General features: G+C 52.7%; 1 protein-coding gene across 4 annotated transcripts in view; it reads right to left on the bottom strand.

Annotated features, from left to right (window-relative positions):
- Positions 311–16,336, bottom strand: part of KCNIP3 (potassium voltage-gated channel interacting protein 3) — a 94,054-nt gene continuing 78,028 nt past the window's right edge. For 2 of the 4 annotated variants that reach the window (XM_003124836.5, XM_021087061.1), the window contains exons 2-8: positions 11,419–11,543; positions 10,948–11,017; positions 10,613–10,683; positions 5,097–5,204; positions 3,846–3,950; positions 3,036–3,098; positions 322–2,462 (exon numbers count right to left, since the gene is read on the bottom strand). In XM_003124836.5, coding sequence (XP_003124884.2) covers positions 2,415–2,462; positions 3,036–3,098; positions 3,846–3,950; positions 5,097–5,204; positions 10,613–10,683; positions 10,948–11,017; positions 11,419–11,543 — 590 coding nt within the window. In that variant the 3' untranslated portion in view covers positions 322–2,414. Of the gene's footprint in view, positions 2,463–3,035; positions 3,099–3,845; positions 3,951–5,096; positions 5,205–10,612; positions 10,684–10,947; positions 11,018–11,418; positions 11,544–16,336 lie in introns of all 4 variants that reach the window. The other 2 variants (XM_021087059.1, XM_021087060.1) reach the window with 2 other exon arrangements.

The following is a 16,336-nucleotide window of genomic DNA, read 5'->3' on the forward strand; positions in this document are numbered from 1 at the left end:
AAGAAAAAAAGTCTGGGAACAAAATACAAATGGCACCTCAAGGAGTTACCCTACCTCGAGGCTCTGTACACAGGTTGCAGGGCTGGAGCCTCTCCTAAAGGCTTCCCAAATGAGGGCATCCCTTCCTGACCCCGCCTTCAGGGACAGCACATTGGGAACTTGAAATTGAGTGTGGAAATGGGCAAATGCTGCAATTTGGGGAATGTTAAACATTAACCAGGACAGCACTGGGCAGGAGTCATGGCTAATAGCGGCAGAGGATGGGAGGGGCTGGACCACAATTCAGAGTCAGGATAAAGCCAACAAGAGTCCCTCTCCTTTGTCAAGTTTATTTTATTAAAATATACAGGACTGAATATTGGTGGGTGCTGAGAACAGGAACCACCCCCACAGGCCGCGCCCGAGGGAGACACTTCTGCCATACAGACATGAGGCTGCTCTGCATCCCAGCCTTTTCTGCTGGACCTGCAGCCAGTCTGGCCCAAGGTCAGGGGGTGGGCAGGGCATGGTGGTGACCCTCTCATGTGGCCTTGGCCTCTTAGAATCAAAGCCACACCAGCTGGGAGGGCTGGGCTGGGGGTGGGGGGCAGGGATGTGGGAAAAGATTCCCTGAGCCTGGGAAAGCTGATGCCCTCCTGGAGTGGGGGGAGAGGGAGCCCCCAGTCAGACTGGAGATGGGTGTTGGTGCCACTCCAAGGGGGAGGACCACCCGTAGGGGGGTGCCAAGGGGTCCCCAAGGCTGAGCCAGGCCAGTCTCCACGGCCTCCGCTGCCCCGCTCTTCCTCCTCTGAGGGCCCTGCTCACTGAGCAGAGATGGGGCAGCGGCCGATGGAATGTTTGCTTTGGGAATGTTCCTGGGAAGGGCCCCTGTGGCCTGAGACTGGGTTCCTTCCCGGGGCGACCTGGCCAGGTGGGAGCAGCCTCTCTGTCTTGGAAATTTCTGTTGACCTGCCACCTGACCACAGCCCCTCGACCCCCACTGGCGCTAGCTTCAGACTGACACTGGCCTTCGCCCTCAAGAGCAGAATCCAGCCAAGCAGAATCCCCAGGGTTTGTGCTTTTGAAGGTGGCTGGGCTGGGCTGGGTGGGCGGTGGGCTTCGGGTCCCCCACTGCTCTGAGGCACAGAACTGACCCCCCAAGGAACCCTGGGGCCACCTGATCTGGGCTGGTGGGACGCAGGCCTCAGCCCACCAGGATGGCCTTGCCTTGAAGAGCAGAGTGTCCGCTCGTGGGCTGCAGCCTGAGCTGCTAGGGCCCTTGTGCTTTTTGTATGGGGTTGAGGTGAGCCTGTGTGGAGGGGCGGCCACACGGCTTCCGGACCCCAACCAGGAAGGGGGGAGGGGGCTCATTCAAGCTGCTGGGCCGAGGGTGACAGGGGCCAACAGGAAAGACAGATGGAGGAGCCCCTTCCCAGGCTGCTCTGCCTCCCTTCCCCCCACACTCCCTGGCTGCCAGCCCTGAGCCGGGTGACCCCTTCTCAGGACTGACAGTGACCTGGGGGCCCCGGCGGTGTAAGCATGCATCCCCACGGAGCCAGCCTGGGCAAAGGAAGGCTTCTTCCCACCCCCAGTGGAGTCAGCAGAGTTCCCCTCAGATTCTCCATCAAAAAACCCAACCCCAGCTTGAAAGCCCCTTTCCTGGGATGAAGGAGGACAGAGCCCGCTGGCCGCTCCCCACCGGCACACACAGCTGTGTGGCCTGGCAGATGTCCTGGGACCCAGGGAAGCATTTCCAGGAAAGCAGACTCTGTCCAGTCACCTCCTCCCTGGGCCAAATTCCCTTGACCCCCAGCTGTCCATCTGGGGTCCTGCGCTGAGGGCTATTCTGGAAGTGTAGTCAGAGGGCAGGGAGTGCCAGCAAACCTGACTAGCATCCATGAGGACGAAGGTTCGATCCCTGGCCTTGCTCAGTGGGTTAAGGATCCAGCATTGCTGTGAGCTGTAGTGCAGGTCACAGAAGCAGTTCGGATCTGCTGTGGCTGTGGCTGTGGCACTGGCCAGCAGCTGCAGCTCCAATTTGACCCCTAGCCCAGGAACTTCCATATGCAGCATGTGCGGCCCTAAAAAAGTCCAGAGCAGCTCCCAGAGGCTGGCCCAGGGTGGCCAGGGGCTGTGTGGCTCTCATCACCCGGACCCAGCTCCCAGCCAGACTCGGCCCCTCCCTAACCTCTGCCCTGCCATCTGCCAGCCCAGAGGAAGGAGGTGTGTGTGTGTGTGTCTGTGTGTGTGTGTCTGTGTGTGTGTGTCTGTCTGTGTCTGTGTGGGGTGGGGTTGTCTGGAGCAAAATATTCACTTTTTGCAAATATATTAGAAAAAAAGTTTCTCATGGAGGCTGCTCCTGGCAGGATTGAGGTTTCTGTGGGGCAGAGGAGGCCACAGCCACTCAGGGCCTGCCTGCCCCCACCCCACGCGTCCTAGATGACATTCTCGAACAGCTGCATGGAGCTCATGATGTTCTCGTCCTGCGAGGAGAGAGAGGGCGAGGGGCCTGCTCAGCCCTGGGTGGCCAGCACCCAAGTCCAGCCTGACCGTAAGCAGATTCTCATCAGGGGCTCAGAACTTTCCAGTGACCCCATCTGTCTCACTGGGCAAAGGGGCAGCTGGTCAGGCACAGCCGAGTTCCAGCAGTTCTGGAGCTATTAACTCACTGATGGACAGCCCCCCGGGCTGAGCACCGGATGGAGGCGAGGGGGGGTGGCAACCAAGGGGCTGCTCGGGGAGCAAGGCAGGTGGCTGAAGCCAGTGGAGGCCCAGTGTCCTGCCCCCGTCCCCCCAGGGGTGCTCGGCAGAGGAGGGTCAGCAGCAATGCTGGGGGGGGTGATGGGGACCCCAGGCTCCTTCCCACATCAGGACCCCATCCTGAAAGCCTCACATCTGTCCCCTTTGACCTGAGGGCATGTGCCTGGCTGGACTGCGGGCAGGCAGGAGCGGTGGGCGGTTGGGCTCAAGTGAAAGAATGAAAGCAGTGGTTGGAGGTGAGGAGGGGACTGGGCCAGGTGGGACATGGGGGGTCCTCAAGCCCTGACGCCGCCTACCTTCTGACACGTCTCCAGGAACTCGTCAATGGTCACCACCCCATCCTGATTCCGGTCCATTTTCTGCAACTCAAGCCGTGCCCTCAGTGAGTCTGTGTCCCACCAGGGCTGGCCCTGACCCAGGCCTGAGGACACGGTGGGGGGGTTGGGGGTGCATGGGCTCCCTCAAGTCTGACCTGTCCCCTGTCCCGTCCCTGGGATCCAGGTCACGGAAGGGGCCCTCCCCAGCCCCCTCCCCTGCACAGCCAACCTCTCTGGCATCTCCCCACTCTGCCCCCCTAACCCCACCCACTTCCTGGCCACTGTCCTGGGCCCACACTGCCCAGAATGCCTCCCCTGGGCATCGGACCTCGGACCTCTCTGACAGGCAGCCGAGGCAGGTGGAGCGGCCCAAGCCTGGATGGAAACCCTAGAGGGACCCCAGTGAGTGGGAGGCAGAGACTTTAGCCCCTTAAGTCCCCATGGACACAGGGCAGTCACTCCTACCCATTCCTCTCACAGCGAGGTCTCTGGAGGAGCGGACAAGCTCCTGGAAGGAACCCTGGCCCAGGGTGTGGGCTGCGTTGGAATCTACAAGCTCCTGCCTGCTCTGAGATGCAGTCCAGCAGATCTGGGAGTGGGGATGGTTTTAATTTGTTCCTTGAGGATCCTGACAACCACCCAGATGGGAGGGGCAAGGTGACCCTTCTGGTGGGAGCAGGGAGGCTCAGAGAGGGAGCAGCATGGTGGGGGGTTGCCCTAAGAGCAGGAGCCCCTTCCTCCTCTGGCTGCCCTTCCCCTGCAGGGCCTGGGGGTACATACAGCACTCACCTGGAAGAACCTCTCCACGTGCTCCAGGGGCGCGTCCTCCCGCAGGATGGGGTAGGTGTGGCGGCCCATCATGTCATAGATGGACTTCATGATGGCCAGCATCTCCTGTGGGGAAGGGGGCAGGAAGAGCTGGCATGAGCCTAGCTGCAAGGAGGTGGGGTGGGGGTTCAAGGGTTTGAGGGGAGGGGGCTGTATCTCAGGGCAGAGGGCACCTCCAGGGGTGATGGGTGAGCAGGTGGGGCTGTGGGAGCTGGGGAGAGGAGAGCTCACCTCCCTGCAGTCCAGCCAGTGCAAGCTTTGGACTCTCTAGGAGAAGCTGGACATTGTTTTTGATGTGCAATCTCCAGAATTTGAAACTGTAGCAACTATTTCACAAAGCAAAAAATGTTTGGACCAACAAAAATGACTGTGGGCCTGTGTGGTGAGGGCCCCCCTGTTTGTACCCTGTCTTAAGAGACCTCACTCCCCCCCATCAATTGGTGGGGGTCAAGGCCAGCTCCCCAAGCCCCGCCTCCAGCTTCTCCACTTATGTCTCCCTCAGGACCTCCCTGTAAGAAAGGATGATCTGGGGAGTTCCCTGGTGGTCAAGCGGTTAAGGATCCAGCATTGTCACTGCTATGGTGTGGGTTAGAAATCTGACCCAGGATTTTCCACACGCTATGGATGTGCCAAAAAAAAAAAAAAAAAAAAAAAAAGAAGAAGAAGAAAAAAGAAAAAGAAAGGATGGAAGTTTCCATTGTGGCTCAGCAGTAACAAACCCAACTAGTATCCATGAGGACGCAGGTTTGATCCCTGGCCCTGTTCAGCAGGTTAAGGATCCTAAGCTGCAGCATAGGTCATAGATGCTGCTTGGATCTGGCATTGCTGTAGCTGTGTGGTAGGCTGGCAGCTGCAGCTCCAAGTCAACCCCTAGCCTAGGAACTTCTATATGCCACAGGAGCGGCTCTTTAAAAAAAAAAAAAAAAAAAAAAAGAGAGAAAAAGGAAGAATGCTCCAGAACACTTGTTGAACAGGATGGAGGTGTGTGGTGAACGGCACAGAAGCTCCACACTCCCTGCATGCAGGTGTCCAGGATCTTGGGAGAGGAGGAGCCCCCTGGCCATCCCCTAGTCCCCTCCAGGTCCTGGCTGAGAGCCAGGTCTCTGGACCCTGGGGGGTATGTGTGAGGAGAGGGGTTGGGAGTGTGGAGCAGGAAGATGGGGGAGGGGTTGACACGCCACCCTTAGCCCCTGCCCCCACCCCACCCCATACCTCTTTGGTGATGTAGCCATCCTTGTTAATGTCGTAGAGGTTAAAGGCCCACTTGAGTTTCTCATGGACTGTTCCTCGCAGGAGGATGGAGAGACCGATCACAAAGTCCTGTGGAGGAAGCGGGGGTGGTGAAGAGTGACCTTCCAATGCCCAGAGTCTATTTCAAGTTTGCTGTGTGGATTCACCATACAGTGTATAGGTGAGGTGCCTTCCTCACAGAGCAGGCAGATGGTGTCTGCAAAGTCAACACAATGTGAGCGCGTGTGTGAGTGTGTGTGTGTGCGCATGTGTGTGCAGAGATGGCACAGTGACCGGTACTGATCGTCTCAAATAAAGCCATTCAAACATAATGTGTCTTAGACCCCTTTGATGCACTGCCACTGGCAGAGGAGGCCTGGGAGCGCTCCTCCAGTGGAGGGGCTGTGCTCTGTGCCTGTGTAACAAGCCTCTGCAGGTCAAGGTGCTTGAAAACGCACAGCTTAAAAATTAACCGTGCTCCGTTCTGGGGTCATGCCATACCCATATGCAGTCACTTCTGAGGTGTGACAGGTAATTCCTAACATGACAAGTCACGAAAGTTCAAATGCCTTCCTGGTTGAAAACGTCAACTGTTTTGTTGTAGCAGTTGACGGAAAGTCAGTCTTTCCTGCCACTTCCAGAAGGTTTGCAGGTTAAGCTCCCCCTGCCCCGTGGGGTCCTCCCAGGGTGCTCTGACAGAAGGGGAGCAGAGAAGGGCTGTCTGGGAGGGGAACAGAGGATTGTAGACAGCAGAGGGACAGGGCTTTGCACTCAAATTGTAGAATTTCTGGCTCAGAGGAAATCTGTATTACCAGAGAGAAAGACTAAGGGAAACAGAGAAAAGCAGTTTGGAAGAAACAAAAATTATTCCAGGAGAAAAAAAAAACTTAAAAAACCTATTAGATTCAAAGGTTATAAATCTGGGATCCTACAAGAATAGGGTGCTATACAAAAAGGAATCATTGGGAACAAGAAAGAGATCTTGGGAATTAAAAATGAGAAAGCAGAGAGTCCCCTGGTGGCCTAGCAGTTAAGGAGTCAGTGTTGCCACTGCTGTGGCTCAGGTTCCATCCCTGTACCAGGAAATTCCACATGCCACGGGTGCAACCAAAAAAAAAAAAAGAGAGAGAGAGTCAGAAAGCAAATGACAGACTTAGAAGGAGGGTTGGGAAAGCAGGTGGAGGCTCTGCCATAAAGCAGCATGAAAAGGCAGAGCTGGAAAATAAGAGAAAAGTACATAATAGGGGGTCCCATCCAGAGGGATTGACACTTGACCAGCAGGAGTTCCAGGAAGAGACGGGGGGAAATAGAGGGGAGCGAATCCAAGAAGGAATGAAGATATTCCCAGAAGGAAGGCTGTCAGTGCCAAGGTCTTTCTCAGGCCTGTTAACAAACAGCCCATGTTGGCGCCTACAGCCATATATCATGATGACATTTCAGAAAACAATGCAAAGACAAGGTCCTACAAGCTTGCAGAGAGAAAAACAAAAGCAAACAGGAAAAAAAACCAAAAAAACAATAAAATGAGGTCCCATCCACAGGATCAGGAATCAGCAGAACAGTTTTCCATCGAAGCTGGTCCCATACAATAGATCAAGAAAGAGCAAGAATGGAACAAAGGCATCCAAAGACTCAGAAATTGGGAGCTCCCCTGATGGCTCAGTGGGTTAAGACCCTGACACAGTGTCTGTGAGGATGCGGGTTCAATTCTTGTCCTCACTCAGTGGGTTAAGGATCTAGCATTGCTGTGAGCTGTGGCGTAGGTTCCAGATGTGGCTCAGATCTGGCTGGCAGGTGGGGCTCCGATTCAGTCCCTAGTCTGGGAGCTTCCATATGCTGCAGGTGTTGTTGCCCTAAAAAGGGAAAAAGAAAACAACGGAAAAGAAAGGAAAAAAAAAAATCAAAGGCTCAGCAATTACCTCCCATGTACTCTTGTTGGAAACTCCTGGAAGGCAGGCTCTTGAAAAGAAAGAGTAAAAGCAAGGAAGAGAAGGATGAGGATTCCAGGACCAGGAGACCCAACCCCAGAAAGAGTTCCTCAGAGGATACCCAGATCTGATGATGGAGCTGGTTGGAGGCTGGGGGTGGGGTGGGGGGGTCTTCTGGGAGCTGCCACTTCAGACAACTGGAGAAGGGCCCAGGCTGAATTACTGATGAGGTCACAGACACCAGGCTAATGACAAATCAGCACCACTGTTAACTGGAGGCAAAATTAAAATGTGTGCAGGAAAGGGAAATGCAATCACAGTCTACTGCAAAAGGCTCAGCTGGGGATCGAAGTCCCATGACCAGAGTACACCACGAATGCGGATCCAATCCAAATCCCATAGTTCTGGGAAGCCGGGGGACGGGAAAGGCGTGTGTTACACAGGACACCAACTCCTTGGCCCCCACACAGAGAGCCAAGGGGGGGCGTCAGAAAGGAGCAATAGGAGGATGCCATTAGGTGCCATGGAGACAAACAGTGACAATGGGCTAAAACCAGAGAAGTGGTTGTCTCCTTGGGTGTCGGGGGCGGCGGAGGCCAGGGGAGGGGGGAGTGGTACCTGCTGTTTTTCCAAAGTTTACTTTGTTTTTCCAGTAAACCTGCCGGCGCCTTAAAGCCCTGTGCGTGTATGAGCAAAGGCAATGAAGATCCACAAAATGAGAAACAATGGGATGGTTCTCGGGTGTCTGAGTTTGGGGACTGCTCAGCACCAGAGCTCGTGTATGATTCACAGAAGTGGTGAAGGGTCAGAGCATCCCTGCGGTCATGTCACACCTTCTTCCCTAGGGTCTGGCGGGCTTTCCCCATGGGAAGAGAAGGCGAGGATTCACACTTGGGACCACAGGGACCAGCAGGGCCTGCACAGGACCTCCTTTCCCAGGTGGGTGCGGGGGGTGGGGATGGCACCACTGTCCTTCTATCTGCTCCTTTCAGATGCTGTGTAGAAGCCCTCATGGTCAGCCACAACCCAGGCCTGTCCCTACCTGGTGTCCCTTACTATGTGTGTATGTGTGTATGTGCAGTATAACAGTGACAGCACTAAAAGAGAAGTGGGTGGAATGTTCCCTGCAAGACCACTGGCCCGTCCTCAGTAACACACAGGGGACCCCACGTCCAGCCAGCCTAGTTCTAAAGTTCCAGCCGCACAGACACAACTTCATGTGGACCATGGCTCATCAGAAAAACATGCTCTCAACACTGAAGAGTATGAAGCCTGGCACATCTACAGCCCCTGTCTGTGCTGTCCCCCAACCAGGGCCCAGGGAGGGGTGAGGGGCACCTTGGTGCACAGGCTGGGACACCCTGGAGAGCACACAGGGGCGCCTGGTAAGAGCAGAGCAGGAGCTCAGCATGGGATGGGGTGTAATCAGATCGCGGGCTGCCGGCTTCCCGAGGGTTCTGCAGTCACCCGCTTGGCAGAGGCTCAGGGAGGGGGTGACTGCTGTGGGAGGTAACAGGGCAGCCCCGTGCTGAGGTTGGCTTGTTCTACCGTTTACTTACTTTTTTAGGTGAGGGCAGCGAAGTCACAATGTTTTACAAATCCATAGTCTCTAGTATGCATCTCATCTCCGGAACATACAAAAAGGATTGGGGCCAATGTAAATATCAAAAAGCCAACCTGCCTTTCTGTTTGAAGGGCACATTGAGAGGTTTGGTCTGTGGCATCAAGGAGGGCTGAGTGTCCTCCCTCCCCGCCAAACCCTCCGGCTCCTTTCTGATCACAGGGATCCCCATCCTTAGTGCAGCCAGGACTGGGCCCTGCACTTTAGAAGGTTCCTGGGGACACCTGCCCTCCTCCTTTCCTGAAAAAGCCTTCCTAGAACAGAGCACTGATATCAAGAAATCCTGAAGATAAACAAACCTCCTTGTCTGAAACCAGAGGAACAAATTTCATGATAGAGAAGCCCACCAGAGACGCACAACCTTCTCAGAAGGTGCCTGGCAGAGGGTGTCAGCGCCAGCACCCCCAACTCAGCCACTGACAGCACCTCTGTGACAAAGACCCACATCGACCCCCTTAAAGGGACCACAGGGAACAGTGACCATGGGAGGGTGTTCGAAACTTTTCTGCCACCTGCCACTGTGCCCTGCTCAGCTATTTGATCATCTAATTTCTGTTTGTTTGTTTGTTTGTTTTTTCTTTTTACAGTTGCACCTGCGGCATGTGGAGGTTTCCAGGCTAGGGGTTGATTTGGAGCTGTAGCTGCCAGCCTACACCACAGCCACAGCAACGCCAGATTTGAGCTGCATCTGTGACCTACACCACAGCTCGCAGCAACACCAGATACTTAACCCACTGAGCCAGACCAGGGTTTCAACCCGAATCCTCAGGGATACTAGTCAGGTTCTTCACCCATTGAGTCACAACGGGAACTCCCCGATCATCTGATTTCTGAACAAGAGACACCATCACCAAAGCTCTGCTTGGGTCCATCACACAACTACTTCTCACACTTCATTCCCCCAAGTTTCAGGTACTTCTTAAAGGATGTGTAAGAAACTGGCCACAAGGGTGGCACCAGGGGAGAACAATGCTTTTCCCTGTTTGCGCCTTGGTACTGACTGCATTTTTACCATGTGCCAGCAGTACTAAAAATAAAAAAAGCTGAAAATACTGCAGGTTCACAGACACGCCAAGAGTGTGGCCTGGGGAGGGTGGGTCCCCTGTGGTCACAAAGCCAGCGGTGGCCTGAGGCTGCCCCGCCCCAGCCTGGTGTCCAAGAGCAGAAAAAGGAACAGTTATTATTATGCTGGCTGGTGCAGCGGCTTTCTGAACCGGGTGCTTTCTCGGCTGCTTTCCTGTCACGCCCTTGGCCTTGGAAGTCGAGCCGGGTGGTTATCGATCAAGCCCAGCTCTCAGCAAGGTTTTCCTCTCCGAAAGAGGTTTCAGCTTTTTGCAGGCAGCTATTTTTAGGGGCTTGGGCTCCACAGCTGGGGCCTCTCTCAAATGATCCCATGTGGCTGGGCCTTTGTGGAGCCCGCACGGAGCCCAGCCGAGGTCCTCCTGGGGGGCAGGTGTCTGGGGGTGAGGGAGCAGGCTTCTATTTCCTGACAGCGGGGAGCACCAGACTCGCTCACAGTGCCTGCTGGGACAACCCCCACCCCCAGCCTGCTTAGGCGGGGGTGCTTTGCCTGTTTTCTGGCAAGGGGGTACATTCTGGGGTGGGGGTGCCCAGATCCCATTAGCACAGACAGTTAGACTTTGTCCCCTTTTCAAATGCAAATTTCTGTCAAATCCCTGTCACTTCAGTGTGTCTTAATAGCTCCCTTGGCTTGGCGGGGCTGGAATGGAAGGAAAGGCGGAGCATAGGAGGCCAGACGGCAAAATCAGATTTCACTGACTCCACAGCCAGACCCAGGGCTGGCCAAGCAGAGTCCCCTCTTCCCTGGGTGACACACTGGATCATTTACACTAGGGTCATGTCTGAGTCTCTGGACAGCCCTGAGAGGGTGGCATCAGGGCAGGGAGATGGAGGACCAGGGGACATGGTAGGGGTGGACAGGGACCTACCTCAAAGCGGATGGCCCCATTCCCGTCAGCGTCGAAGGCATTGAACAGGAAGTGTGCGTAGGTGGTGGCATCTGGGGAGAACAAGGGGAGGGATGGGGGTTCTGGGGCGGCCCAGCCCCCTGAGCCCCCACCCCAAGCAGCTCCACTGGAGGTTCTGGCTGCCTCCTGGGCTGGAGTTCCTGCTTCTTGCGGGACAGAGGTAGCGCCAGGCAAGGGGTGGCGGGGAGGGTTGGGGGGGGAGGTCCTCTCCCCGTGAAAGGGATGCCCACCTTCCGCAGGGCTGTCACAGGGATGTGGGGACTTGGGGAGGAACGGGGCCCCAGCCTCAGACTCACCTCCCTGAGGGAAGAACTGTGAGTAAATGAGTTTGAACGTGTCTTCATCCACCAGGCCCGTGGGGCACTCCTGCAGCAGGAAGGTCTCCCTCTCAGTGACCCCAGCCACCCCGCCCCGCACCCCGAGCCACAGGGCTGGCCTCTCTCCTCCCCGTGGGGGACGCCTGCTGGCTGAGGCACCACTGGGCTCTACCAGCCCCAGGTGGGCCTGGCGGGAAGCTGGATCCAACTGCGTGTTCCTCCCACACACAGCAGGGAGCACGGGGCCTTCAGAACACTGATTCTGGGGCAGCCCACCCCCTAGAACATGAACTCTCACAAAATGTGAGCCCCATAAAGGCCCTGGGATATCTACCATGCCATGGAAAATTTCCAGAAGGTCCTCCTGCATCAGAGTCCCTCCCTCCTGGGTCCAAGGACAAGAGGGCCTGGGGAACAAAGTCCTCTCCCAGGGGAATGGGGAGCACTCACATTCTTGAAGCCCCTGTAGAGGGACTGCAGCTCCTTCTTGGTGAACTTGGTCTGGGCCTGCAGCTGGTCCAGCCCCTCAGGCTGGTGGCGCACGGCAGACAGCTCCAGCTCACTGTCGCTGCTGTCTGGAAGGGGACACAGAGCAGGGAACATGTGGACTTATTCCCCCATCTTGCTGTAGTGTGGACACCAGGCCATGGGTGGAAGTGAGGGCTGGAAGGACTCTCCTTGTGTGACTACCACGTACAGTCACCCAGGATGTGCACTGCACAAATGGACGGGCTGGGGCAGAACGACACACTCAGGAGTCTCCCTGCTGCCCTGTTCCTCATACAGAGTAGACCCTCCCCTTCTCACCTTACCTGGAGCAGGCCCACCCTCTCAGCCACACGGTGGGATGGGGGGTGTGGGGTGGAAGCTAGTCTTGTCCTGGAGAGACACTGAACAAGGGGAGGTGGAAGGGAAAAAAAACAGAAGATGGACAGAGGGGACCCTCTGTCTTCAAGATCCAATTCCTGGGCTACCTCCTCCATGCAGCCCTCCCTGATTTCCCCCAGGAATGGGGAGGGCACCCACCTTGGCCCGGCCTAACATGTTCTGCCCAGATGCATTTAGTGTGGGGGCTTTATTCCCATTTAAGTGGCAGGTCAGACTTCAAAGGCCTGTAGGGCAGGGACTGTGTGTGTGTGTGTGTGTGTGTGTGTGTGTGTGTGTGTGTGTGTATAGATACTTGGCTTTTTAGGGACACATCCGAGGTACCTATATGGAGGTTCCCAGGCTAGGAGTCAAATCATAGCTACATCTACTGGCTTACACCACAGCCACAGGAACATCAGATCCGAGCCGCATCTGCAGCCTACACCACAGCTCACAGCAATGCTGGATCCTTAACCCACTGAGCAAGGCCAGGGATTGAAACTGCAACCTCATGGATACTAGATGGATTCATAACCACTGAGCCACAATGGGAACACTCCAGGGATTAGATCTTTAATACCAACACATCAAAATGTTAACTTACCATGGCTACCTTTATGTGGGGGAGGTGGTCTTTACTTTTTTACTTTGGTACAGATAAATTATAATATAAAACAAAGCTCCAGACAAAACCGCATTGAGTTCTCTTGCCGGGCCGCAGGCTCACATATTACAGAACTGAAATGGGCAGCACCACCCCCAAGGCTGTCACCACCCAGCCTCCCTTTGCACCACGACAACTGTGAGTCCATGGTTAGCTGCACTGCTGTTTGCCTGCCCCCACTGCAGGGCGAGCCGCCCGCCCTGTGCCTGCGGAGCCTCGCACACCTAAACCAAGCCCACCTGCTCCGTGCCCGGGTCTCTGGTGGGAGCACTGCCCACCCTCACTAACCTCAAGAGCTCCCTGCAGACTACCCGTCAATCAGGCTCCGTGGCCTTGGTCCACAAATGTACTCATTCTGCAAGACAATCATTTCCTACCTTCCATCTCTGAATTTCCAGCACCTCCTCACCCTCCTCACCCTCCAGCTGCTTCTCACTTCACTGAGAAGACAGAAGCCACAGAAGGACGTTTCCCCAAGCTTCCACCATCGCACCTCCTCACCCACGTCTGGCCCAGACATCCTCCTCCTTTGGGGTTAACCGTCCCTGTTCCAGCCTAAGGCAAACCCCTCTCCTTGCTCAGTGGGACCCAGCCCCTCTCACCTACTCAAGCATGTGGCTCCAGCAATTCTCCCCGCCCTTTCTTTGGCATCTTCCTTCCTATTCTTTAGGATCCTTTTTTTTTTTTTGTCTTTTTGTCTTTGTTGTTGTTGTTGTTGCTACTTCTTGGGCCACTCCCGCGGCATATGGAGGTTCCCATGCTAGGGGTTGAATCAGAGCTGTAGCCACCGGCCTACGCCAGAGCCACAGCAACGCGGGATCCGAGCCGCGTTTGCAACCTACATCACAGCTCACGGCAATGCTGGATCGTTAACCCACTGAGCAAGGGCAGGGGCCGAACCCGCAACCTCATGGTTCCTAGTCGGATTCGTTAACCACTGTGCCACGACGGGAACTCCTAGGATCCTTTCTATCATCATACAGACACAAGGCTAAATCCGGCAATCCTTTATCAAGTTAAGTATAAGCAAACCTTGCAAGCCAGAAATTCCACTCTGGATAAACATCCCCAATAGAATCATAGCCAGCTAAGGTGACCTGTACAAAGATACTCCTGGCAACAGGATTTTTGATGAGGGAGTTGGAGGTATCCCAGGGGTCCATCACACAGGATGGGAAGGCACAGTAAGGGGGAGGCACACCAGGGAGGCCTTTGCAGGGAACTGCAGATACATAGTGCAGCATGGATGGATATGAAAAATAAGGTGCTTATTAAATCAAGAGGCAGATATTTCAGACTGGATGAAAAAGCAAGACCTAACCATATGCTATTTACACAAAGGATCACCTTCAGACAAAGGCACAAATACCATAAGATATCACTTAGATGTGGAATCTAAAATATGGCACAAATGAACCTATCTAGAGAATAGAAACAAACTGATGAACATAAAGAACAGATTTGTGGTTGCCAAGGGGGAGGGAGTGGGATGGACGGGGAGTGTGGGGATAGTAGATGCAAACTACTGCATTTGGAGTGGATAAGCAATGAGGTCTAGCTATACAGCACAGGGAACTATATCCACTCACTTGCGATGGAAAATGATGGACGATATTATGAGCAAAATAATGTATATATATATATATATATATATATATATATACATATATAACTGGGTCACTATGCTGTACAGCAGAAATGGACAGAACATTGTAAATCAATTATAATAAAGAATTTTTGAAAAGAGTGGGAAAAAGATAAGAACCCTGGAGTGGCTATATTTACAAGAGTAAAAGTAGGCTTCAGAACAAAGAACTCTACTAGAGACAAGAACATTTTGGAAAACACAAAATTAATTCATCAAGAAGTCAGAATGACACACACACACATATATATTTATATGCACCTAGTAGCAGAGTTTTAAAATATCTGAAACAAAAAAGTTACAACTAAAGGGAGAAAGGGATAAACCGCAATCATAGCTGAAAATTTTAACATCCTTTCCAGTAAACGGTAGGACAGGTAAAGAACACTATGCCCAGCAACTGTAGAACCACATCCTGTGGTTACCAAAATATACCAGCTGTTGGAACTTGAAACAAGACTCTGACCACAGTGATATTAACTTAGAATCTAAAACAGTAAGAGATCTTAAAAATCTCTAAAACAGTAAGAGATCCTAAAAATCCCAAATATTTAGAAATTAAACAACGCATTTCTTTTTTTTTTTCTTTTTTCTTTTTAGGGCTGTACCCATGGCATATGGATGGCTAGGTATCTAATCGGAGGTACAGCTGCCAGCCTATGCCACAGCAACACAGGATCAGAGCCGCATCTGCAACCTATGCCATAGCTCAAGGCAACGCTGGATCCTTAACCCACTGAGCGAGACCAGGGATTGAGCTCGTAACCTCATGGTTCCTAGTCGGATTCGTTTCTGCTGTACCACGACAGGAACTCCAACAACATATTTCTAAAAAACTCAGTTAGAAAAGAAAAATCACAAGGAGAATTTTGAAATATTTTGAATTAAATGATAATGAAAACGTGACATCAAAATTTTGTGGATGTATGTAAATTTGTGCTTGGAGGGAAATTTTTAACTTTAAATTCTTTTATTAGAAAAAAGGATAGATAGGTGGAGTTCTCGTCATGGCGCAGTGGTTAATGAATCCGACTAGGAACCATGAAGTTGAGGGTTCGATCCCTGGCCTTGCTCAGTGGGTTAAGGATCCAGCATTGCCATGAGCTGTGGTGTAGGTCGCAGACGAGGCTCGGATCCCGCATTGCTGTGGCTCTGGCGTAGGCTGGTGGCTACAGCTCCTATTAGACCCCTAGCCTGGGAACCTCCATACGCCGCGGGAGCAGCCCTAGAAAAGGCAAACACACACACACACACACACAAAAAGAAAAAAAGAAAAGAGGATAGGTGATATAAGCTCTAGAATCTACAAATAAGAGCAAATTCAACTCAATGTTGTTATAAGAAAGGACATAATAAAAATAATTGTGGAAATCAATGAAAAAGAAAACAGAGAAAAGGCAACAGAGCCACTAAGACACTCAATAGGCAAGTCATAGACTGGAAGACATATCCACAGTATACATATCTGACAAAGACTCATTTCCAGGATATATAAAGCACTCCTGCAAATCAACACAAAGAAGAATAATAACTCAGTTTTTTAAAAAGGCAAAAGACTAGACCACCTCACAAAAGAAGACATAGAAATGGTCAAAAAGCTCAGGAAAAGATGCTTGACAGAAGTAATTTGTCAGAGAGGGAGTTCCCAACGTGGCTCAGTGGAAACAAAACTGACTAGCATCCATGAGGACGCAGGTTCAATCCCTGGCCTTGCTCAGTGGGTTGAGGATCCAGCAATACTGTGAGCTGTGGTGTAGGTCTCAGATGTGGCTCAGATCTGGCTTTGCTGTGGCTGTGGTATAGGCTGGCAGCTGTAGTCTGATTCAACCCCTAGCCTGGGAACCTCCATATGCCACAGGTGTGGCCCTAAAAAGAAACAAAACAAACAAACAACACCATACCAATTACAATCACCACTTAAATGAAATAAGGAAAACAGGTTAAAAATATAAAATAAACATAAATAATGATAATATAAAATAAAAACATAAAAATAAATAGGTAAAAAAGCCTAACAAAACATGCACATGATCTATATGCTGAAAACTACAAAATGCCGATGAGAAAAATCACAGAAGATGTAAATAAGTGATGAGATACACTATGTTCATGGAGTGGAAGACTCAACACCATAAAGATGTCAATATCCTGAAAACTATTTACACATTTAACATAATTCCAATAAAAATCCC

This window comes from Sus scrofa, chromosome 3 (genome assembly GCF_000003025.6).
Source record: "Sus scrofa isolate TJ Tabasco breed Duroc chromosome 3, Sscrofa11.1, whole genome shotgun sequence".
Taxonomy (NCBI): Eukaryota; Metazoa; Chordata; class Mammalia; order Artiodactyla; family Suidae; genus Sus; species Sus scrofa.